Below are 24368 nucleotides of genomic sequence, written 5' to 3'. Positions count from 1 at the left end.
TGGTAATGGACAGTCTTTGAATTCCCCACAGGCTTCACGATGCATTTTGGACTGCTGTATGCACTGAACATGAAGTATCTATGGGGACCAAAATAAACACGTAAGGCAGTGCAAAGCATCTTTGTAGACAGTATGTCACCTGTGTGAAAGTGTTGCTGTTAGGTTTTGAGTATTTTAGAAAACTGTTGTTTTGCAGGTTTAGTAGCTGCACCACTTTGGAACCGGATTAAATCAAACACTTAAAAAAAGCCCCAGTAGTTTAATCGTCTGGGTTTGTTGTTGTTGGTTGGTTGCACCACTCTAAAGCCTACAATGAAGTGAAATGAAGAAATCAAAGCTTGTTTCTTTTGAAATATAATTTTTTCTTTAAAGTTTAAAGACAAAACTTAATATTCCTTAGTACTTATATCAGTGAGAATGTAAGGGTTAAATAAATTGTTATATAAAGTCAGAAATAAAAAATGTCCTAAGGAATTAAAAAAAGACTTTTAAAGGACTTTCCTCAAACGTCCCATCACAATCCTCTGAAGGTTTCCTGGTGGTCCTACAGACGTTCGGGGGGTTCCTCTTCTCAGATTTGGATCCTGGAACTAGCAGCTGCTATTTTATGGTGAACACAAGTAAGTCACTGCTGTGTAAAGAGATAACGTGATGTGAAGTGTTATTTTAATTCATATATCTATTTATTTTTGACTTCGTGACTGCAAGCCGTTTGTTAACTTCCTTTCGGTGCTTCTTTTGCCACAAGGTACATATTTATAATGGTGTTTATTTAGTGAAATGTGTGCAAAGTGACGCCTGTGTAACGTTTAATATTTTGGGTTCCTTAGAGTTTGAGCAACGTTTTTAAACGAGTACTTCACCGCGTCTCTGGGCCTTGACTCGGCGGTACAAGGCCTACACTTTTTTATAAATCGTATTTTTAGTTGTTTACATGAAGTGACAGTCTACATAATCTTGTACATTTAGTTTATATGACGAATACCAAGATGATATTGAAATATTAACAGTCCTCTTTCGTGTTTTAAACAGAGAACGCTATATTTTCTTCCTGCAGTACCACATCCCGCCACTGGGGGGACACCTACATAAATACACAACTGAATATTTTATTTCTCCTTTGTTCTATGTGGTCAGTTGTGGATTGTGTGAAATAGTAGTCGCTGTTTTAGACCCTTTACTGTGTTTTTCGGGTTGTACAGAGCTGACAGTTTTGTGTAGGCTGTAATGAGTGTCCGCGTCTCTGATTGGACACAGGGGGAGCTCATTAACATACCTCAGGCCTGAACGCCTTGACCAAGATAAACGTGTAGAAATACCGTTTTCTCTCGCGGAGTTTGAGTGTAGTCCGTGTGTCTGTGTTATTGTGTTCATTGAGGATATGGAAACGAAATGAGGCCCGTGTCCACCCTCCGCTTGTCGTGTGTCTGGAAGAATGACTCTCGAGGCTGAGGCCCTTTCTCAGTATCGCTTCTCGGCCTTTTGGCTAAGATCAAGTGTAGTATCTGTTCTTATCAGTTTAATATCTGATACGTCCCCTACCCGGGGACCATATATTAAATTGATTTTTGGAACAGGGAGATGGAATAGGGGCTTGCTCCGTCCACTCCACGCATCGACCCGGTATTGCAGTACTTCCGGGAACGGTGCACCTCCCCTTACTGGTCTAAAATAAGATCTGATATAGATTTATAAACACGTTGCTGTTTATAGTGTAGTTAAAGTCTGTGATTATATCGAGAAGTGTTGTTAGGAGTTGTGTTAATATTTATAACCTAATAGTAGTTTTAATTGTAGAAATAACCAGTTCGTGGTGTATGAGAGAGTGAGTTGAAGCTACTTCACTACTGGCCAACAGACTCATATTGGGCTGTATTGGGTCAGACAAGTAAGTCATTGCTGAGTAAATAGATAACGTGATGTGACGTGTTATTTTAATTCATCAGGATCAGGACCGTTTACACGTATGGTACATTTGGGCATCTCACAAGAAAACAAAGACTCCCTTTGAAGAAAATAATTTTCTCTCTCTCTCTCACACACACACACACACACTGGGCCCATGACAGGGCTGTCTATGACTGTGAGCAGTACAGAATCTTGTAGCAAAATCTGTTCTGATGAGGAGAGGATTATTCCCTGAAAAAGAGGAAATATCACCTTTTGAAGTCTCAGGACGTCTGCTAAATGTCTGTGTATGTAAATATAATGAGAGTTCACCATCTAGTGTCCACTGTGAGTAACACTAATCAGTGACTCCTCCACACATTTTTACTTAGCATTCATATATATATATACAGGGGTTGGACAATGAAACCTTCAGGATATCGCCTTCAGGACACAGTGTTTGAACCATTGGATGCACATGGTCCTCCAGAATGGTTCGGTAGTCCTTGGCAGTGATGCGCCCATCTAGCACAAATATTGGGCCAAGGGAATGCCATGATACGGCAGCCCAAACCATCACTGATCCACCCCCATGCTTCACTCAGGGCATGCAGCAGTCTGGGTGGTACGCTTCTTTGGGGCTTCTCCACACCGTAACTCTCCCGGATGTGGGGAAAACAGTAAAGGTGGACTCATCAGAGAAGAATACATGTTTCACATTGTCCACAGTCCAACGTTTGCGCTCCTTGCACCATTGGAACCGACGTTTGGCGTTGGCGTGAGTGACCAAAGGTTTGGCTACAGCAGCCCGGCCGTGTGTATTGACCCTGTGGAGCTCCCGACGGACAGTTCTGGTGGAAACAGGAGAGTTGAGGTGCACATTTAATTCTGCCGTGGTTTTATGTTTTTTGGATACAATCCGGGTCAGCACCTGAACATCCCTCTCAGACAGCGTCCTCCTGCGTCCACAGTGAATCCTGTTGGATGTGTTTCGTCCTTCTTGGTGGTATGCTGACGTTACCCTGGATACCGTGGCTCTTGATACATCACAAAGACTTGCTGTCTCGGGTCACAGATGAACCAGCGAGACGTGCACCAACAATGTGTCCTCTTTTGAACTCTGGTGTGACGCCCATAATGTTGTGTGCATTGCAATATTTTGAACAAAACTGCTCTTACTGGTGCAGTGTGGAGTTAATGAAGATTGTCCACCAGGCTGCTCCAATTTAGCCACGAAACCTCCCACACTACAATGACAGGTGTTTCAGTTTCATTGTCCAACCCCTGTATGTAAGGTGTGTATACAGTATGTGTGCTGTACATACACTAAACACACCATTGCGTATATTCTGTACACTAATAGGCTCTGAATACCATATTCTTGTAACACACTCACTTATGTATATTTTTGTATTTTATATATAAACCCTGTTGAATTGTCTTGTTTTGTTATACTTTGTTTCCTCCGGGTGCTCCGGTTTCCTCCCACAGTCCAAAAACACATGTTGGTAGGTGGATTGGCGACTCAACATTGTCCGTAGGTGTGAGTGAATGTGTGTGTCTGTGTTGCCCTGTGAAGGACTGGCGCCCCCTCCAGGGTGTATTCCCGCCTCGCGCCCAATGATTCCAGGTAGGCTCTGGACCCACCGCGACCCTGAACTGGATAAGGGTTACAGTTAATGAATGAATGAATGAATGAATGTTATACTTTGTTATTCATTATATAGTTTATTACCTTTTTATCATTTTCTTTGTACCTTTTCCTCTTGCATTCATGTCTTTGAAATATGCTACTATTTGAACTTAGTGCCCCCTCCTCCCCGTTCTGTGATGAGGATGAAACACTTGTCACCTGCTTGTTCAGTGAAGTCGGAGGGTGGGCTGTTTCCACGGCTCTCTGAACGGAGTCTGCTAAATGTCTGTGTAAATGTAACGGGAGTGCGCCACCTAGTGTCCGCTGTGTGTGGTAATGACTAGATGTGTTTTCTCTCTGTAGATTTGGTCCACGAGGAAGAATGGACATATAAATGAAGTCAATAGACTCTGCGTGTGTGTTCTGTGGTGTTTTGAGGAGTGTAAGGCGCGGTGTTGCTTTGCTTCACATCCGTTTTTCACACCGAGATGGTCCTGTGTTAAAACGGCGAATGTAAACGGGAGGACGCTGATTACACATTCAGAAGCGGTGCATCATGGGAAGTCGTGTTTGGTTGTTTCCGACAGAAATAAACCACATGTATCTTTTTGATTCGCAGTGTGTGAACAGTATCTACACAGTAATGAAAGCTGAGTTGTGTGTGTGGTGTTTGTTCAGGGTTCAGTGTTGAAGTGTGTGAGGAATTAATCGTTCACCGTCGGAGTGAAAGTGTGAGCTCGCGGTGTGGTGTCTCTCCGAGGCGTGTGGAACTCATACTTACCTGGCAGGGGAGATACCATGATCAAGAAGGTGGTTCACCCAGGGTGAGGCTCAGCCATTGCACTCCGGTTGTGCTGACCCCTGCGAATTCCCCAAATGTGGGAATCTCGACTGCATAATTTCTGGTAGTGGGGGACTGCGTTCGCGCTCTCCCCTGATTTCACTGGTCAAAGAAAGATAATAAATTGTTCATAGCTTAAGGAGGAGGGTTCTCCTTTGAGAGAAAGTGTTCAGAGTTGAGAACTGTTCCTTTTGTTGTGAATACTTTAACTGATGTTTACTGCGTATTTTCCATGTTGTCAATGATTAGAGCAGTTAAATATTGTTACGCCTTTAACTCCAGAGGCAGTTTGGTTATAAATCTGTCTCTCACCTACCTTCCACACACTGGTTCACAGCTAATACTTCAGTGTCATCACCAGGCCACGAGGAAAGATCACACCTGACAGGTTTAGGCCCAGTCCTAGCAGTTAGGATTGTGATATAGTCCTGGAATATGCCTCATTCAGTGCGTGGGTGTTTTTTTTATGCTTTTTTTGAACCACTTTGAAACCAAAAAAAGTGCTGAGCTCATCTACCAGCAAACGTAGTGTGAGTAAAACGCTAAACACAGGTCATCTTTAAAACTGCTTAATTACCGTTAACAAGAAAAGGAACTCGCCCATAATTAGAACATTTGTGTCAATAATTCAGGTTTAAAATGAATGAACTGTGTTTACAAACCGAGGGACGTCTTTATTTCGAAACAGCAGCGCTCTAAAGTAATGGCGGGCTTTAGCTTCTCTGAGCTGCCATTGGTAGCCGACAGTCAGATTCTACAGTGAGTGTAGACTCAGCCAATCAGAAAGCTTAACTGTCTACGTTCACTGTAGACATTGCACTTCCGCAAATGTGGGAATCTCGACTGCATAATTTGTGGTAGTGGGGGACTGCGTTCGCGCTCTCCCCTGATTTCACTGGTCAAAGAGAAGACGTTGAATCTTGTTCTGAGTCTTCGTTTTTTCTGGTTTTAAGCAAGAGAGATATTACACGCTTTTCTTATCGTAGAAATAATGTGATGTTAGTCAGAATGTAAACCAAAGTCAAGTCTGTGCTAACGTGAAAGGAGGTAAGGAACAGTAGTGTATGTAGATGAGCTAGGGTCCGTTTGCCTCTTGGTAACCTTTAAAAGAACACTATGTAGTATTTCTACCTTAAACTTACAGCTTCTAAATGATTTGTAATATTCCACCGAGCTCTAATAAGGAGAATAGAGCGTCTGAGGCGGCTACGCTGGGTCCTCTGCCTGTTTACTGCACTGAGCAACTTCTGAATCACGGGGCGGAGGACTCTCGCGAGAAAGGGCCAACGCTTAACCGCACATAGTTCAGAAGTGGATGGTAGCCTTGCTACGAGAAGAATCTAGCCCTACGTTCCCTGTACGGACATTATATGAGAGAGAGAGACCATACAAGAGTTAATACTAGACTGAATTTACACAGTACAGTGAGCTGAAACATGAGAACACAAGTTGGAGCAGTACGTATTTGCTGCCTTTTTTTTCCATATGTTGCGGTGCTAATTAGTGATAGTTTTGTTGACGGAAGTCCTATAATCAGTTTTTGAGAGTTACTGAGTAGTGAGCCAGGGTTTGCAGCAGCTAACTTTAACCGGATTACTTTTTCTGTGTGCCCCCTCCAGGGTGTGTTCCCGCCTTGCGCTCGATGATTCCAGGTAGGCTCTGGACCCCCCGCGACCCTAAAATTGTATACGCGGTTACAGATAATGGATGGATGGACTTATTCTGTGTATCGATTCTGGTAATAAGTGCTTTACTGTCGGTTGCTGTGATTATGACGGCTAGAGTACCACTAAAGTTACGCTTTTTTGTTGTAATAATATGAGATTTGTTTAGCTGCTTATTTGTGTTTCATTATTTTTATGAACTCTCAGCACACAAAGGGTTAACCACGGTAAAGTTAGTTTTCTTTTCGATATTCGGTTTTCCGGCGTCAATACCTTTTCAAAATAAGGTTATATCTGACACAGCGTTACATATTCTGAACGGTACGGACACAGAGAACAATGCACACTGTTTTTATGGACGCTCCGGTGCATTTGATATATGCTCCTTTTCCTTTCAATAGCTAAAAAAACAGACCTTTCAGCCTGATTTGCTTAAATAAGATTAAATACGTACTTTCCTGTCGCCGCTAACAACAGGTGGCAATCTTCAATAGCTTCGTTTTCACTGTGTTTATAAACATCAGATTGGCCGTGTTAGACGCTAGGAGTGATGGGGAAGAATGCACACCAATGTGTTTTCATACTGACCTCTCATTAACAGTTACATTCAGAATGTAGGTCTCTCTCTCTCCCTGTCTCTCACTCACTCACTCACTCAGTCTGTCTCACTCTCAGTCTGTCTGTCACTCTGTCTGTCTGTCTGATCTGATTCACCCAGGAGGGGTCAGGTAGTGAGGACTGTGGACACAGTGAAGAATACCAGAGACTGTGAGAAGTAGTGAAGCAGAAAGCTTTATTTAAAGAGAATGTTAAAGTTCTAACTGTAATTCTGTTTTTGGAATCTGTTCTTTTAAATGTTAAGCCTTTATTTTTTTAATATAAAGTGTACATTGTGTTTGATATCATGCACATGATTTATTTTATCAATAAAATGATTGATGGATGGAAAAATCTTTTTTTAATGAATTTTTTAAAATTGAATTTTCAATAACTTTTCAACCAAACTTTTCAGTATTTAATTTATATAAACATAAAGACAAATAATGAGAAATCTGCCTCAAGCAAATCATGTGCGGTGCTTATTTTAAAAATAAATAAATAAAATAAATAAATAAGGATTGCACATGATTTGCTTGAGGCAGTTTTCTCATTATTTGTCTTTATGTTTACATAAATTAAATACTCATGCAAGTATCTTAAAAAAAAAGTTATGAAGCAGAGAATGTGAAAATTACTAGTCTGGAACCACCAGTGGTTCAGCAGAGCTGATAGCTTTTTTTATATTGTAGCAGATACTAAATAAATGGACAACTAATGTTCTCGAAAGACAACAATTTTTGTACATTTTTTTCATATTTTAAGCAAATTGTTATAGATTTGAAAATCAAGAATTTAATTTTATAGACAAACTAAAGGGTGTGCATGTTTAGTGTGATTAATGTCTACACTGCACAGCTGATTTTAAACTTGTATGTAACTTGGTTGAAAAGTTATTAAAAAATAAATTTAAAAATTCATTAAAAAAAGATTTTTCCATCCATCAATCATTTTATAATAAAATAAATCATGTGCATGATATCAAACACAATGTACACTTTATATTAAACAAATTAAAGGCTTAACATTTAAAGAACAGATTCCAAAAACAGAATTACAGTTAGAACTTTAACATTCTCTTTAAATAAAGCTTTCTGCTTCACTACTTCTCACAGTCTCTGGTATTCTTCACTGTGTCCACAGTCCTCACTACCTGACCCCTCCTGGGTGAATCAGATCAGACAGACAGACAGAGTGACAGACAGACTGAGAGTGAGACAGACTGAGTGAGTGAGTGAGTGAGAGACAGGGAGAGAGAGAGACCTACATTCTGAATGTAACTGTTAATGAGAGGTCAGTATGAAAACACATTTGCTGTGCATTCTTCCCCATCACTCCTAGCGTCTAACACGGCCAATCTGATGTTTATAAACACAGTGAAAATGAAGCTATTGAAGATTGTCACCTGTTGTTAGCGGCGACAGGAAAGTACGTATTTAATCTTATTTAAGCAAATCAGGCTGAAAGGTCTGTTTTTTAGCTATTGAAAGGAAAAGGAGCATATATCAAATGCACCGGAGCGTCCATAAAAACAGTGTGCATTGTTCTCTGTGTCCGTACCGTTCAGAATATGTAACGCTGTGTCAGATATAACCTTATTTTGAAAAGGTATTGACGCCGGAAAACCGAATATCGAAAAGAAAACTAACTTTACCGTGGTAAAGTGAGTTTGGAACGGAACGCATGTGCGAGAGCCTGAAGAGGTAGAGAGATGTTTGTTAGACTTCCTTTCACGACAGAACTGACGGGTCCAAACGGCTAAAACATTGACTTAATTATTGAACATGGAATTGCAAGAATAATTTAATTAAAAATATTAAAAGAATAATAATGTTTAATGTAAAAATACTATAATGTAATGATGGAAATGTGAAGCTGTTTCTCTCTGAGACGGTTGGTCTGTGTGCTCTGTGAGGCCTGAGAAAGCTCATCAGAGACACTGAAGAAGCCCACTGTAGTTCCGCGGAATTCAGGTAAACATTATACATACAATTTTTTGATGTTAACAAAGGCTCTTACAAAAACTAAGTCTTGTTATCAAAGCACCTGCCAGATCCGAAGGCATGGACCTGAGACAGTGATAGTTTTTAAACTTTTATTATCCATTTGCCTAATCAGTAGGTCTGAGACCTGAAGCCTGCGATTGTTATTTGGTAAAACCTGGCTGGAATCTAATTAAAGCATTGTTAATGATATAACAAATAATGAGTATTCAGCAACCTACAAAATTCATGTCGTTTGGAAATAATAATTAAGAGATGGTGGCGCAGCAGGTAGTGTCACACAGCTCCAGGGACTTGGAGGTTGTGGGTTTGATTCCCGCTCCGGGTGACTGTCTGTGAGGAGTGTGGTGTGTTCTCCCTGTGTCTGCGTGGGTTTCCTCCGGGTGACTGTCTGTGAGGAGTTTGGTGCGTTCTCCCTGTGTCTGCGTGGGTTTCCTTCGGGTGACTGTCTGTGGGGAGTGTGGTGCGTTCTCCCTGTGTCTGTGTGGGTCTCCTCCGGGTGACTGTCTGTGAGGAGTTTGGTGCGTTCTCCCTGTGTCTGTGTGGGTTTCCTCCGGGTGACTGTCTGTGAGGAGTGTGGTGTGTTCTCCCTGTGTCTGCGTGGGTTTCCTCCGGGTGACTGTCTGTGAGGAGTTTGGTGCGTTCTCCCTGTGTCTGCGTGGGTTTCCTTCGGGTGACTGTCTGTGAGGAGTGTGGTGCGTTCTCCCTGTGTCTGCGTGGGTTTCCTCCGGGTGACTGTCTGTGAGGAGTGTGGTGTGTTCTCTCTGTGTCTGTGTGGGTTTCCTCCGGGTGCTCCGGTTTCCTCCCACTGTCCAAAAACACACGTTGGTAGGTGGATTGGCGACTCAAAAGTGTCCGTAGGTGTGAGTGTGTGTCTGTGTTGCCCTGTGAAGGACTGGCACCCCCTCCAGGGTGTATTCCCGCCTTGCGCCCAATGATTCCAGGTAGGCACTGGACCCACCACGACCCTGAACTGGATAAGCGCTTACAGATAATGAATGAATGATTTAAGGGGTGTGATGTATTTGGCAGGACATGGAAAGGCCAGGTGTTAGTCAAGAGATCCATGTTAAAATAGTTCCACTTTAAAGTAATGTCCATTTAAATTAGTCCATCCCTCCATTCACTATCTGTAATCCTTATCCAGTTCAGGGTCGCGGTGGGTCCAGAATCATTGGGCGCAAGGCGGGAACACATCCTGGAGGGGGCGCCAGTCCTTCACAGCATTTAATTTAGTCTTCCACCATAAATAAATGACCATAAATCACCCTTAAAAACTTAAAGACCACCAGTATGTTTTGATTGCCACTTTAAAAAAAAATCCATCTTAAGAAACCCACAATTTGTTAAGACGTCCATCTTAATAACAACAACATTATTTGGATTTCCACCTTAAAGATGACCTTTAAAATCTTAGAGACTGTATATTTCTGTGTCCCTCACACCCCTCTCCCTCCCCCTCCCTTTCTCTCTCTCTCTCACACACACACACACACACACACATAAACGCTCTGACACTCTGGGGACTGATGTGGTGTAAAACTTTAGCAGTTTGAGCAAGAATTGATCGTGTCACAACGATAAAACGGGACGGATGAGTGCGAGAGGTCTGAAGTTCAACGTGACGGGGACAGTGTGAAATCTTGTGGCCAGCCGTGGCTTGAAAATTGATTTAGTGCAGGTTGAAATTTTGGAAGCTCATATTTCGAAATCCGTAATCCAAAACACACAAGCAACCCAAGTTGTTATAGGATCTATGATCACGTGAAGGTTCGTGGCTGTAGCATGAAAACCTTAGGAGTAGTAGTGTTTACAAAATCACGAAGAGAACAATAAACAATAAACCGTTGATTCAACGTTGAAATAACGTAAAGACTGCCGTCTAATCAACGTTCTCTTAAGGCTGAAATTGAAAGTTGAAAAGACGTCCAAACACAGACGTTGAAAAGACGACTATTAGACGTATTTTAGACGTCCATTGACGTTATTAATTGGTCCCGAAATAAATTACTTGTATAAAACGCGTTTTGGACGTCTACTGACGTTATCGATTGGTCACCACTTAACTAACTTATTAAGATGGATTTTGGACGTCCATTGACGTTTAAAATATGTCCTTGACGGACAGACTACTTTTAGACCTATTTTGAACGTCCAGGGACGTTCCTCGTTTACTGGGATAAGAAGATTACGAAGAACAGGAATTTTGACAAGCCAAATTAATAAGAGATATTTAGGTGAAAAATTGCCCCATCTCTATTTACCTTTAACTAGTTACAAGAAAGTATTGCTATTTACCTAAACACAATTAATGCTGTCAAGTCAGACTGTAGATCAGTTAAAAACATCCATAGGGACAAGAGTTACTGGCTCTTCTAGGGAAAAGCTGATTTGTTGAGATCTAAGAGACAGGCTAGACAGTTTGACAATCACGTCAAAGCTAAAACATCACTGAATAGGCCTACACCAGCAGGAGCAGAACTCTTTACCTTCCTTTAATAGCCATGCGCTTATAATCTCATAGCCACATGCTCGTAATTGTTGCATTAAAAGTTGTATTTAAGAAAGCTTTACACTGAAGTCATTTTGCCTGAAGACAAAGTCATCCACAAGGAGGAAAAACTTGTCTTCCCTTGCGTCAGACTCTTTTTGATGCCCAGTTTTCCCTTCATCGTTTCTGTCTCTGATGTACTGATGTCTGAGAAATAACATTAGGATCAATGCCTACTGCTGCACAGAAAAATAAACATAAGCAGAAGGAGAGAAAAAAATGAATTACCAGTCTATGATCTTATCTACCTCTGATAAGATGAATTTCTTATCTATGCAGCACCCCATTCCTTTCCTTGTTCTCCTTGTTTCTTTCTTATCCATGTTCAAACGTTGTTTTCCCTGTACGCCTTTTATCAGTAAAAAGATATCCTGCCCCTGCTTTCCGTTCCTGATCCAGATCTTCCCATTACTTGCTATTGATGCTGGACATGTGTCTTTGACCTAGGAATGAACTTATAGATGCTTTCAGGAACCAGGGGCGCTCAGATTTTAAACAATGTTCTCAGAGAGAAAATATTTACAAAGCCACATAGGAGTTTGGACATTTAAAATTGGAGCAGGTGAAACAATGTTTTGCTATATTCCTTGAAATGCTGTTTTCCCAATAGCTGTCAGTTAATCAAAATACTCTGAGAGCATAAATAAAGAGCTTCATTTACTATAAAAGGACCACAGGACTATAAATACACAGTTTTTAAATAAATACACTTATTTAACTCTTACTGAACAAAACGACTGGATGGCTTACAATCCTGTCTACGGTATCACCTTCAGAGCTGCTCATATCACAGTGCCCAATGCATGCACACTGCACACACACACTTAGGCTTATGGATAAAGAAATTTAGGGAGGGGGAAAAAGCTTTCAAACAAAACAACAAATGGTACGTAGTGCACTATCTGCAGTGCTGAGTCCAGAATAGAAAAACAGAAGCTATATTCTGTTACAAGTCAGAAAACATCAGCTTCAAAATCACTAGGAAGCTTTAAAGGTAAAACTATTGTGCATTGATCCTTTAAGTTAGATTATTGGAATGTGAATTAAGCCTTGTTTTACTCCCACAAGCTATAATAGACATTGATTGTAATTACACACAGGATAAGATATAATATATCCTGTGTCAATCCATTCATTCATTCATTCATTATCTGTAACCGTTATGCAGTTCAGGGTCGCCTTGGGTCCAGAGCCTACCTGGAATCATTGGGCGCAAGTCAGGAATACACCCTGGAGGGGGCGCCAGTCCTTCACAGGGCAACACACACACTCACACCGACTGACACTATTGAGTCGCCAATCCTCCTACCAACGTGTGTTTTTGGACTGTGGGAGGAAACCGGAGCACCCGGTGGAAACCCACACAGACACAGGGAGAACACACCACACTCCTCACAGACAGTCACCCGGAGGAAACCCACGCAAACACAGGGAGAACACACCACACTCCTCACAGACAGTCACCCGGAGGAAACCCACGCAGACACGGGGAGAACACACCACACTCCTCACAGACAGTCACCCGGAGGAAACCCACACAGACACGGGGAGAACACACCACACTCCTCACAGACAGTCACCCGGAGGAAACCCACGCAGACACAGGGAGAACACACCACACTCCTCACAGACAATCACCCGGAGGAAACCCATGCAGACACAGGGAGAACACACCACATTCCTCACAGACAGTCATCCGGAGCGGGAATCAAACCCACAACCTCCAGGCCCCTAGAGCTGTGTAACTACGACACCTACCTGCTGAGCCACCATGCAGCCCTTCATCCAATTTTGCTACCACATATTCCAGTCCAAAACCTTTTTTTGGGGGGTCTTTGACTATTAAATAAAATTGTGCTTCACATGTAAATGTTTGAAACTATTACAACACGTTTAAACATATGGCCAATAAAACGCAAGATCTATTCATTTCACTCCATAGGTCCATCATATATAATTAAATGTCCTGCCCTCAGCTCTTTAAATAAACACTTAGTCATCAGACACTCCACAGGCTTTCACTGAGAGAACAGGGGGAGGTGGTCTCCTGGGGAGGGGAAACTGAAGGGAAAAGAAAGGCATCTGCTCAACTGACAGTTACATTCAGTCTACGTTGGGAGCGGCAAAGTGAGAGTGAATGCCAAGGGAAGACTAAAGAGAAATTTCACAGAGACAGAGATTTAGCTATTTACAAAAAAGACAAAGGAATAAATGAAATTGTGACTACTTCCAGAGGGACTTTGAATGCAAACATTACCCAGAGGCTGGAGTGAACAGTCAGAAACTTAGTGGAGACAACAAGGATTTAACTGAAGAAAAACAACAGCAAGATCTGGAAGAGGACTACCAGGCTCCACGCCACACGGTGAGTTCTAGTGGAGGAGGAACATGATGAAGTGCAGACGATGACCACCTATCTGTCCATGTTCTCATGGAATGTGTGGTATTCATACACTCAGACTAAAACACTTAAGGAAACTAAATAACCATAAATGTTGACATTTTATCCAAAAATTGAAGTTAGTCAGACAATTCAGAATCCCTGGAATAGCCTTAATGCAGATACAGTGTAAGCAATATGCAGAATGCTGTATTGTTTGGAAGTGAAACATATTCACGATAATCCTGTTATGGGAGCTGTACTCCTAAGTGTAAAATCACATGTGGGAAAACAACAGAGAACAGAAGTACCAGAATATTAGGATCTGAAGCTCAAAGAAAGCCTAAAGAAAAATGATACGTCATTAAATCTTGTCATATAATGGAAAAAAGCTGTAAAGGAAATGTAAACCTATTACGGTACACAAATTAGGTCAAGTATGAATTTTCTGAAAGATGGGGTGTGGGTTTGTTGGTCAATAGTTTGGTAATGTTTCTGTGACTATGACCGGTGCAAGTAGTTTTAATGGAATGCATTTTTCTGCTTCTGCTAGAGTTTTCATAATATGGAATACCACTCTGTTCAAAAAGATGTTTTCCAGCTTTAGTTGGCAGCATGTTTTTGGTAGTACAATAATTTATCCTTCAGTTTTGTGAATATATTTGTATTTGCTTTCAAATTGTCATGTTGAGATCATATCGTACCTTTAATATCATAGTTATTTTAAGCACATAGTCACATTGAAGCTTAACAAATGAGTCAAAAGCTCTCTATTCTATATGCTGCTTACAACATGAAATTCATTAAGTAACATTACCATACATAATTGATGGAGAAATTTACATGAATCTTTATAGGACGTTTGGACTCTAACCTATTTGTACTAATGAGGATACACATTCTGTTTGAACACTAAGCACTTTTGTGAGTCGCTCTGGATAAGAGGCTAAAATGCAAATGTAAACAGTCAAACAAAATGTAATAAACTGAATATACTTAAATGGAAAAATGAATCCAGAATTCTGATGAGCCAGATAAGCTACTCTGAGAAGCTTTAAAATCAAAATACAAGCTTTTAAACTGTTGCTCATTATTTACCTCCCCCCCCCCCCCCCCCACCACACACACACACACTCCCAAGCAAACAAAGGTTATTAAACTCTTTTTCAAAGCTCACCTTATCATCAATTTAACTTATCAGCCTTGCTTAGAACACAGATTCCAATTGGCTTCCGGCACACAGCACCAATCAGCTTTCAGATAACAATCATCTGATAAAATAACAATTTAAAAGTTTACACAAGACTTCCATCCCAGTGATAACAGATCTGCCCTTACTCTGAACTCTTCTGATCTGGAGTTTTTCCACATAAATATTGCACAATATACATGGCATTGGAACTTGATTAACAATGTCAGTCAATTTTGATATTATATACAGTGTAGTATATAAAATAGAGCATGTGTATATTGTTGCATTATATGATTCACAACTATCATGGAAAGTACTGAAAATTAGCAGTTATAGTTTCATAAAAATATTTGCTTTAGTAGCTAAATAATTTTAATGTTGCTGTGATAATGTGCCATCTGTCAGTTCTGATCTGATCATTGTACTATGTTGTATTGTATTATGACTGGGTGATAAAAGACAGAGATCCTCAAACCCTGGTCAAATGTGTGTGTGCAAACTTGCATAAAAAATCCTTTTTCCTCTTGTTTTTAGGGGTGCCTGGACTCATTAAAAGAGCCTAAAAAGGTGATATAAAGCCCATGTTTCCCATAATAACAACAATAGGCATTTAAATGCTACAATAAAATAAAAGGCAATTTTTCATGGTGTCATTTTGAAGGCCTAAAGAAATCGTCTTCACAATGTCTCAATTTTTTTACAGCATTTATGGATTTATGTATATGTGAGTCTTTTGTGGGCGGCACGGTGGTGCAGCAGGTAGTGTCGCAGTCACACATCCCCAGGGACCCGGAGGTTGTGGGTTTGGTGTGTCCTCCCGGGGGTTTCCTCTGTGTGGTCCATAGGTGTGTGTGTGTGTGTGTGTGTCATCCTGTGAAAGACTGGCTCCAGGGTGCGTTCCTGCGTTGCGCCCAGTAACATTATTATTATTATTATTATTATTATTTTATTTGTTTTTTTTAATATACACCTGTTTTGAGGGCAACACGGTGGCAACTCCAGGTTTTGAGGGAGTTTGCGGGTTCGATTCCTTCTCCAGGTGACTGTCTGTGAGGAGTGTGGTGTGTTCTCCCTGTGTCTGCGTGGGTTTCCTCCGGGTGACTGTCTGTGAGGAGTGTGGTGTGTTCTCCCTGTGTCTGCGTGAGTTTCCTCCAGGTGACTGTCTGTGAGGAGTGTGGTGTGTTCTCTCTGTGTCTGCGTGGGTTTCCTCCGGGTGACTGTCTGTGAGGAGTGTGGTGTGTTCTCCCTGTGTCTGCGTGAGTTTCCTCCAGGTGACTGTCTGTGAGGAGTGTGGTGTGTTCTCTCTGTGTCTGCGTGGGTTTCCTCCCACAGTCCAAAAACACATGTTGGTAGGTGAATTGGCGACTCAAATGTGTCCGCAGGTGTGAATGTGTTGCCCTTTGAAGGACTGACGCCCTCCCTCCAGGGTGCATTGCACTGCCTTGTGCCCAGTGATTCCGAGTAGGCTCCACATTCACCACCGCCCTGAACTGGATAAGGGTTACAGACAATGAATGAATGAATGAATCTTCTGTAATATGCAAATATGAATTCTGTGTACATCTTAAAAAATAAATCAAGGCATGATAAGTGTAGATCTCTTAGGCTCTTGCCAAGGTCAGGACACAAACCCTAAATTCAGTATGCTATTGTAAAATCATATTTTGAAGTATATGTTGACTTGCAGTTTTTTCTAATAAAATTTATTGATGGAACTTGGGCATGAAGGAAGCTACACATTTCAATTATAAATTTTTAAAAACTTGTCACTTGATTCTGTTTTGTTTAGCATCCCATAATGTGCCCTAAGAATATCATTTAAACCTCTGAACCTAAAAAAAACTGTTAACCAAAGTACAACCAGTATAATATTGGCAATAATCTCCTCTTGTTCAGGTCACCATGAGTCTGAACGGAACTCTGGAAAAAGGAGCTCATCACCAAGTTTTGGACTTGTCTGAGGAGCTTCCTCCCCACAACCACCTTCATCATCATCATCAGCACAGCAACTCCTTGGCCTCTACAGCTCCAGCTGGGACTCTGAACTCTGGCTCAGGCATAGTGGTGCCTCCCCCATACTCCAGTGCAGAATCAGGAGGTGGTGAGGCCCCCTTAGAGCTGAGAGGGTCTCTGGACTGCTGGGCATGTTCAGTGCTGGTGACAGCACAGAATCTTGTCATAGCTGCCATTAACGCATGCCTGGCTGGCCTGGTGTTTGGCCTGATACTTACTCCTGCCATTGTCATGGTGGTGTTTGGTTTTCTCTGCCATTCCACTGTAAGTATTTTAACAATGCACTATTGATAGGGGGGAAAAAATCATACAATGGACTGGTTTCCTAAACATACGTTGAAACTAGGCAGGAACTAAAGTGTAATGGCAGTTGTAATTCTTTTTAGTCCAGGCTGAGGCTTAAATCTGGCTCTAGTAAACTGGTCAAACAAGCACACAGTACATAATCACCACTACACTATAATACAATAAGTAAACCAAAGTTGAAGCAACAAGATTAGCAGCTTTAAAATATGTAGCACCAGAATTAAAATCCTTAGATCTCAGATGTAATGAGATGACGAGTCAGGACTGAACTTTCTTCCAAAAGATCACTTGGTCTTTTTCTCTTTTTTTTTTTGGCTTAATCTCTTAATCTTCCACATTTCTAAAGAGAATTAGTGAGGTCAGGAAAAAGTAGGCCACCAGTGAGCTCTTGTGTGAATCTTTGCTGAACAATGAAAGTAAGCCAGATACAGAGTATACAACCTATTTCAATTCAAGGCTTTTCACTTAACTGACACTTGAATGCTGAATGTTTGTTGAACATCTTTCAGGCAAAAAAATCTAGCAACAGTTAAACAAGTAAACACGAGGCATTTTAATTATCTGAGTTCACACTGTCCTGAAAACACTTCCTATTTAATGGCCCCACTGTATTAGAAACACCTAAAACTGCCTTCCACTGCATGGTAACTTTTCTACTTAACTCAGCTATTTTGATTTTCCATTTGGCAAATTTGGGACCTGCAGCGGGGTGTTTTTTTTAGTACCTACTGGCTCATGGTTCCAAGTGAGCTGACTAGGGCCTAAATGTGACGTGTAAACATTGCAGACCTCTTATTGGTCAGAGAGACAACGAAATGCAGACATCCAGCAAAAACTAGCCATCTGTAAAATATTACAGCTCAGTGTAAATAAGCATACATTAGAACTTGGGATTTGTTCATGTAATGCTGTTATCATTGTTCATCATGTACTACACTGATATACCAAAACAGACCACTCACAGATGAAGCAAACGATGATTACAGCAGTGGTGCATGACAAGGGCCTTGGAGCAGTGGAGTTCTGAGAGTATGACTCTCAGTTTTTTGTAATCTCAGAGGGACAGCTGTGTGAGACTGCAGTGGTTATTCAGTGAAGGGAGTGGGATGTCCGTACACAATATCATATTATGCATTTGTATTTAAAGGGGCTGCTTAAGTCGCTAAACAAATCATCCTGATTCTGTCATGCGTTGTATGTAGAGTGCAGGCACTTTAGGGTTTTCCCATCTCCTCACAGAAGGCTTTCTAATCACAGTGATGAAGCAATGTTTACATGAGAGCACAAAATTGGACCAAAGTTTTAAAAAAATGCTGAAAAAAAAAATGCTGAAAAATCAAATAAAATATTAAATATTGTAAAAAAGGGGAACAAAGAATATGGTTGGATATCATTTGAATTTTATTGGTTCCAGTTCTGCATATCAGTTCTGGTTCTTATCGGTTTAAATTTTGAGTTCCAATATGGTGGAAAAAAGATGGCAGATGTTTAGCTATAAGGAATTTTTTTATTATTATTATTATTACTTCTTTCTTTCTTTCTTTCTTTCTTTCTTTCTTTCTTTCTTTCTCTCTTTTTTCTTTCTTTCTTTCTTTCTTTCTTTCTCTTTTTTCTTTCTTACTTTCTTTCTCTTTTTTCTTTCTTTCTTTCTTTCTCTTTTTTCTTTCTTTCTTTCTTTTTTCTTTCTTTCTTTCTTTCTTTTTTCTTTCTTTCTTTCTTTCTTTTTCTTTCTTTCTCTTTTTTCTTTCTTTCTTTCTTTCTTTCTTTCTCTTTTTTCTTTATTTTTGTGTGATCCATGAATTTTAGCCTTTTTATTGCCACATCTTTGGTTAAAGCATTATCAGCAGTGACCGCTTCTTTTTGTTCCTCTCATTATTCCAAATTCAAAAAATATCACTAATTTTCTCACCTAGAGTTGGTCCAGTGTGTTTGAGCGCTTTTATTTTTTTGTACTTTGTCTCATTTTCCCCTCATATAGTGTGCTGTCGTTGTCATTTAATGGGACATCTTTGCCCAGTTGTCACTGATCAAGACATTTACAAACAGTACTGTGCTGTTATTGTTTGAATTTATACCTCAATACCACAAAGTGGAGGGAGGTGGTGTACTCTGTATTTACTCGATAGAGACACATAAAATAGTACTTTCTAGCTGCAGGTTGTACAAAAAATTACCTACCTAATGGATGATTACTCAACAGCAGAGAAAGGCTGTTATTGATCTGTGACTTTGCTCAGTTTTGTCATTGGTTAGTTTCCCCCTCTTTTCTAGAGAAGATGTAGTATCAGGCTGGCTTTACTCCTCTGTAGCAGAGCATATTAAAACAAAATCATGTAATATTTTACACTGAGCACTGGTCACACATAGGTGCTGCTGTAGAGTCATCTTTTGCAGTACTTGCTGCCATGTATTTGAAGCACATTTTTAGTGGCTACACGGTACTTGGAATTTTGGAATCGGTTCAGAACAGAAAAAGGGATTCAATGTCTAATGGAGAAGAAAGAAGCCTGGGCAAAAACTGATAAGAACCAGAACTTCTGCTGATTGCACCTCCCTAATGGACTCTGACACTGGGGTCAGTTTTTACGATTCTAATTGAAGGAAACGGGCACTGAAAGCAGTCATTCTAAACAGGAGCGTTTAGACAGGGTGAGAAAAGTGCTGTGTTCTAGGCGTCTTGTGGTATTTTGAACCAAATACTTCAGATGTTTAAATAAGACCTGAGAAACAGCGGTGATAAATGGAAAATGGGTATATGTCCCATTGAATGTTTTTCTACTTCAGGGTTACAGTAAATATAAAGTAAATGTTCACTCTAAATGCTAAGGCTAAAGGTTAGCGTCCTTGACCAGGCAAAGGATTTCCAACATTGCTGGCTCTAATCAGTATTTATTTTTTTATTTTTTTGGCCTTGGCTATCGTTAATATTGAACTTCGAAGAGTTACAACTTCCTTTAAGGCAAGGGCAGAGATAAAGGAAATGTTTAGTGTTGTATTTAAGGACTCAAATTTTAATATGACAGTTTAAAAGGAAAGATACAGGATTATTAAAAAGCTCCACATACAATTAAAACAAGGCTAGATCTGTTGTATCCAGATGTAGTATAGAAAAAATGTTAATGGCCGCAGCTCAGAGAGCTAAAAAGCAAACACAGATGGGCTTGTGAAAAGCTTATCAGCTCACCTCCAACCCTTTTCACCCTTCTCTGTTTATTCAGACCACCCCCGTCTATCTTCTTCTTTACCCCATCCCTTCACAGGGGTGAAGCACTGGAATGTGAGGGAGACTGATCTTGCATTTTTTTCATTTTTGCCTGCTAAGCTGAATGTCTTATTCACTTATAAGCAGTTTTATCTGTTATAGTATCACAATTCTGTGTGATGTTTATTAATACAGACACAGGAATCCTGATAATAAACAAGTTAGACTTATTAAGTACATTTCAGTGGCATTGAATCTGTTTCATTTCAAAATTTACAGCCCTCCTACTAAAGAGAAAGGTCTTACTGGTGAGCAGTTGGTGTGTCAGATGAGTTTCACAATGCATGCGTGTCAGCGTACATGCAATAATGCAGCAGACGTTCTAAGCCCACATATCTGTTCCTTGTCTGTCAACACTGCAGGAACACATTCTTCTGGGGGCACATCATCACCACTCATATTTGCTCAACCAAATATTCATCTATACCTCCCTTAGTCCAAACCTAACCCCTAATGCCAAACGTATTACATCAAATATCAGCTTCTTTGGTGTAACAGCCCAACGTGGAGCAACAGAAAATAACAATATTACAAAATGTATATATATATATATTAGGGCATTATATCACCCTGATTGCAAAGCTGCTGTTTGTCAAGGTATGTATTGCAATTAAGATGACATCTGTACCAATAACAACAACCATTTTTGGAAAAAATTGACAGTTTTCATAAGTAGCAGTTTGAGTTAGTCTCATGCTGAAGTTTGGCTAAAGCTGTAGCTGCTAGTTCCGTTGTCATACAACATTTGAAGAAAAACATTTGACATTTCATGAACTCACTCAAAGAATTATAAACTGCCGTTCTATACATTTCTTTCTAACCAGAGGTAGAAAGTGACGAATTACATTAACTCACATGCGCATACTTGGATTTGTAACTTCCTGAATATTTTCACATGGTTATTGTTTAATTTCTAATCAGTCTCATTAATGAGTTAATGAATCTATTTATACTCTTCCATTTTAGATGTGAACATTTAATTAATAATTGCTTTTTGTTTCATTTCATTATGCTGCATAGTCTCTCCTGCTTTTTGATTGGTCACATCTGTATATTTTTGGGATTAATTACTTAATATTTTATTAAGAGTGCATCAGAAAGTAAAACAGAGAGGTACAATGTTTCTCTGCCGGTTAGTGCTGGATGTTCCACTCCGTAATTTTTTACCCAACCGTTTTTTCCCTTCTTTAAAATACACACTGTTACTTGAGCCATTATTTTATACAAGTACCAATACTTTTACATGATACAGAATGAGGGAACTCCATCCACCTGTCTCTAGCACGCTGTGTTTGCTGTTATTATTTTGATCAAACTACTTCTTCTTCTTCTTCCCTAAGGTGCGTCCTCATGGTACGTCTGCCTACTGCTCTGACCTGCTGACAGATGGTGGTTGTGTGGCTCTTTTAGTAGTGGGCTTCCTGCTGGTCACTCCACTTCTGGTCCTGGCCCTGGCTGCATACTGCAGACTGGCCCGTCACCTCCAGCTTGGCCTGTGTTTCATCCCTTACAGCCGAGCTGTCTACAAGAACCTGCCTGCCACGCAGCACCGGGGCCTGGGAGGGGGCTGCTGTGGTCAGCAGACAGGCAATGAACAAGGGAAAGGAAAGGTGTGGGTATGAGTCTGGAGGCTTTATGGAAGGTCTCTGCAAGTCAGTGTTTTTATCTTTTAATGGAACCTTTTATCCCTGTATCAATGAAGTGAGATAGTGTGTAAAGAAAGACACTCTAAACTGACAATGATTAATGCCACTGTCCAGTCAAGTACTAATGTTCCTGTAATGCATTCAGATTGTCCAATCTTCTAATCTATTTTTCTATATAACATAGGAACTACAAAGTCTATAAATCTCAAAGAACAATGAGTACTTTCACATAATAATAAATATTGGATTATGAGATCGAAGCTGGACTAGTTTCACTGTATCATGTACCGTATGTTCACAATCATGAAACACATGCTAAAGTGTCAAAAAAGTAAAATCTTTTATTGTTTAGATTGTTATTGTGTAATCTTGTATTTTTACATAATAAAAACAGCTCATAATGATTTTCCTCTTCTTTTTTTTATACAAAATGTTCCACATTAATACAGAAACACAAGACAACTGTTAGGAAATTATCTCATATAAGGTATTTGTGACTAAGCAAGCGTGCGGCACAACCACGATTCTGTGACTAAAAACAAAAAACATCTTCCCCCCCATCAGGTCCCCGAAATACTGACATCACTGATTTCTCAAAAAAGAAGGAAGAAATGAAGCAATAACTATGTTATAAATAACGTGTGATCAAGGGTTGAAAAGGAATGTACTTTATTTATAGCCCTCATAACATCTGGAATGAAGACTACAATTACAAGGGGTTAAATCTTCTTTGGCCTGACGGAAGCTACATTTATCACGTCATTTCATTAATTCCTTCATTATCTGTAAGTCTTATCCAGTTCAGGGTCGCGGTGGGTCCAGAGCCTACCTGGAATCATTGGGCGCACGGCAGGAATACACCCTGAGGAGGGCCAGTCCTTCACAGAGCAACACACACACTCACACTTACGGACACTTTTGAGTCACCAATCCACCTACCAACGTGTGTTTTTGGACTGTGGGAGGAAACCGGAGCACCCGGAGGAAACCCACGCAGACACAGAGAGAACACACCACAATCCTCACAGACAGTCACCCGGAGGAAACCCACGCAGACACAGGGAGAACACACGACACTCCTCACAGCCAGTCACCCAGAGGAAACCCACGTGGACACAGGGAGAACACACCACACTCCTCACAGACAGTAACCCGGAGGAAACCCACGCAGACACAGAGAGAACACACCACACTCCTCACAGACAGTCACCCGGAGGAAACCCACGCAGACACAGAGAGAACACACCACACTCCTCACAGATAGTCACCCGGAGGAAACCCACGCAGACACAGAGAGAACACACCACACTCCTCACAGACAGTCACCCGGAGGAAACCCATGCAGACACAGGGAGAACACACCACACACCTCACAGACAGTCACCCGGAACGAATTGAACCCACAACCTTCAGGTTCCTGGAGCTGTGTGACTGCGAAACTACCTGCTGCACCACCGTGCCGCCCGTTTAAATGTACATTGCATATATTTGTAAAGTCTAAGTCTCGAATTTCAAATATATTTAAAAATTGTTGAATCTGCGTTTGTGGATCGAAACTCTCTATATACGTAATGCAGCAGACCGGGGCAAAAGTGGGCGTATTCAGTAGGCGGGTTACTGGGTAAGCATTTTCGACTGCAGCCAATCAGATGCTAGAATTTCGTTGAGATCACAGGATCTGTACATGTATTTTACAAAATATTATATTAAAAGTTAAACAAACTACCGTGCTATTTGAGTTAGTCCTGCCTAAGGTGAAGATTAAACATGGAGAAGCTGCCGACTGGAAACGTGGAACCAGCTGAACATTAGAACATTAGAACATTAGAAGAGCTCAGACTGTAGACACTTTAAAATCAAGACTGAACACTGAGCAGCTACAGCTCAGTTTAAAAACCTCTTCACTTTTAATTCTGTAACGATATTTGAGTTTTTTCCCTTTATTGTATCAATTTAATTGTTTGAATAATTTTAATCATGTATTTTCTTTTATTGCACTATTTTGAGTGTTAAAAGCCTTTTATTGCTCTTAATTTAACTGCATTTTAACTGTTTCTTTTTCGTTTCGCTCTTTAAAGCACTTTGAATTGTGCTTGTGTATGATAGATACTCTATAAATAAACTTGCCGTGTCTTGCGTTTATTAATTCGCCAACTTGTCTATAAGTAAAGAGTCTTATCGGCCTAAAAGATACTGTAAATGTCATTACATTACTGTAAGTAAATGAAGGATTCTGACGTTGTTTCATTGTAGCCTACAGTGGTGTCCCGATTATCAATGCAAATAATTGTAGGTTGTAGTAGCCAAATATAAGCAAACTATAAAGCCCATTAACACTTTGCAATTTTCAAATTACGAGGAAACTACTTTTGGTTCCTTTTTCCAATGGAAAA

General features: G+C 40.4%; 1 protein-coding gene and 2 non-coding genes across 9 annotated transcripts; all 3 read left to right on the top strand.

Moving 5' to 3' along the window:
* Positions 1–532: 532 nt before the first annotated feature.
* tmem88b (transmembrane protein 88 b) lies at positions 533–22333 on the top strand. 7 transcript variants are annotated; one of them, XM_066681862.1, is made up of 6 exons: positions 533–620; positions 5981–6099; positions 13410–13541; positions 15283–15315; positions 16645–17025; positions 21670–22333. In XM_066681862.1, the coding sequence occupies exons 1-6, from the start codon at positions 608–610 to the stop codon at positions 21949–21951; spliced, it is 960 nt and encodes a 319-aa protein (XP_066537959.1). In that variant the 5' UTR covers positions 533–607; the 3' UTR covers positions 21952–22333. The 7 variants fall into 7 exon arrangements, with proteins under 7 accessions (XP_066537959.1, XP_066537960.1, XP_066537964.1 ...); XM_066681864.1 differs by lacking the exon at positions 533–620 and adding an exon at positions 5296–5408; XM_066681863.1 differs by lacking the exon at positions 15283–15315.
* On the top strand, positions 1467–1657 carry LOC136707914 (U2 spliceosomal RNA). Its single transcript, XR_010804278.1, has one exon. It is a non-coding gene; the product is annotated as a U2 spliceosomal RNA (small nuclear RNA).
* Positions 4294–4457, top strand: LOC136707904 (U1 spliceosomal RNA). The gene has a single exon (XR_010804268.1). It is a non-coding gene; the product is annotated as a U1 spliceosomal RNA (small nuclear RNA).
* Positions 22334–24368: the final 2035 nt, after the last annotated feature.

The sequence above is a fragment of the Hoplias malabaricus genome, chromosome 9 (assembly GCF_029633855.1).
Source record: "Hoplias malabaricus isolate fHopMal1 chromosome 9, fHopMal1.hap1, whole genome shotgun sequence".
Lineage (NCBI taxonomy): Eukaryota > Metazoa > Chordata > Actinopteri > Characiformes > Erythrinidae > Hoplias > Hoplias malabaricus.
This window is presented reverse-complemented; position numbering and strand designations above follow the sequence as displayed.

What these genes read in the sequence shown, in the direction of transcription:
- tmem88b (XM_066681862.1), top strand. An exon ending in ACCAGGCTCCACGCCACACG is followed by an intron (nt 13,542 to 15,282) that starts GTGAGTTCTAGT and finishes TCTTGTTTTTAG; the next exon opens with GGGTGCCTGGACTCATTAAA. An exon ending in CATTAAAAGAGCCTAAAAAG is followed by an intron (nt 15,316 to 16,644) that starts GTGATATAAAGC and finishes CCTCTTGTTCAG; the next exon opens with GTCACCATGAGTCTGAACGG.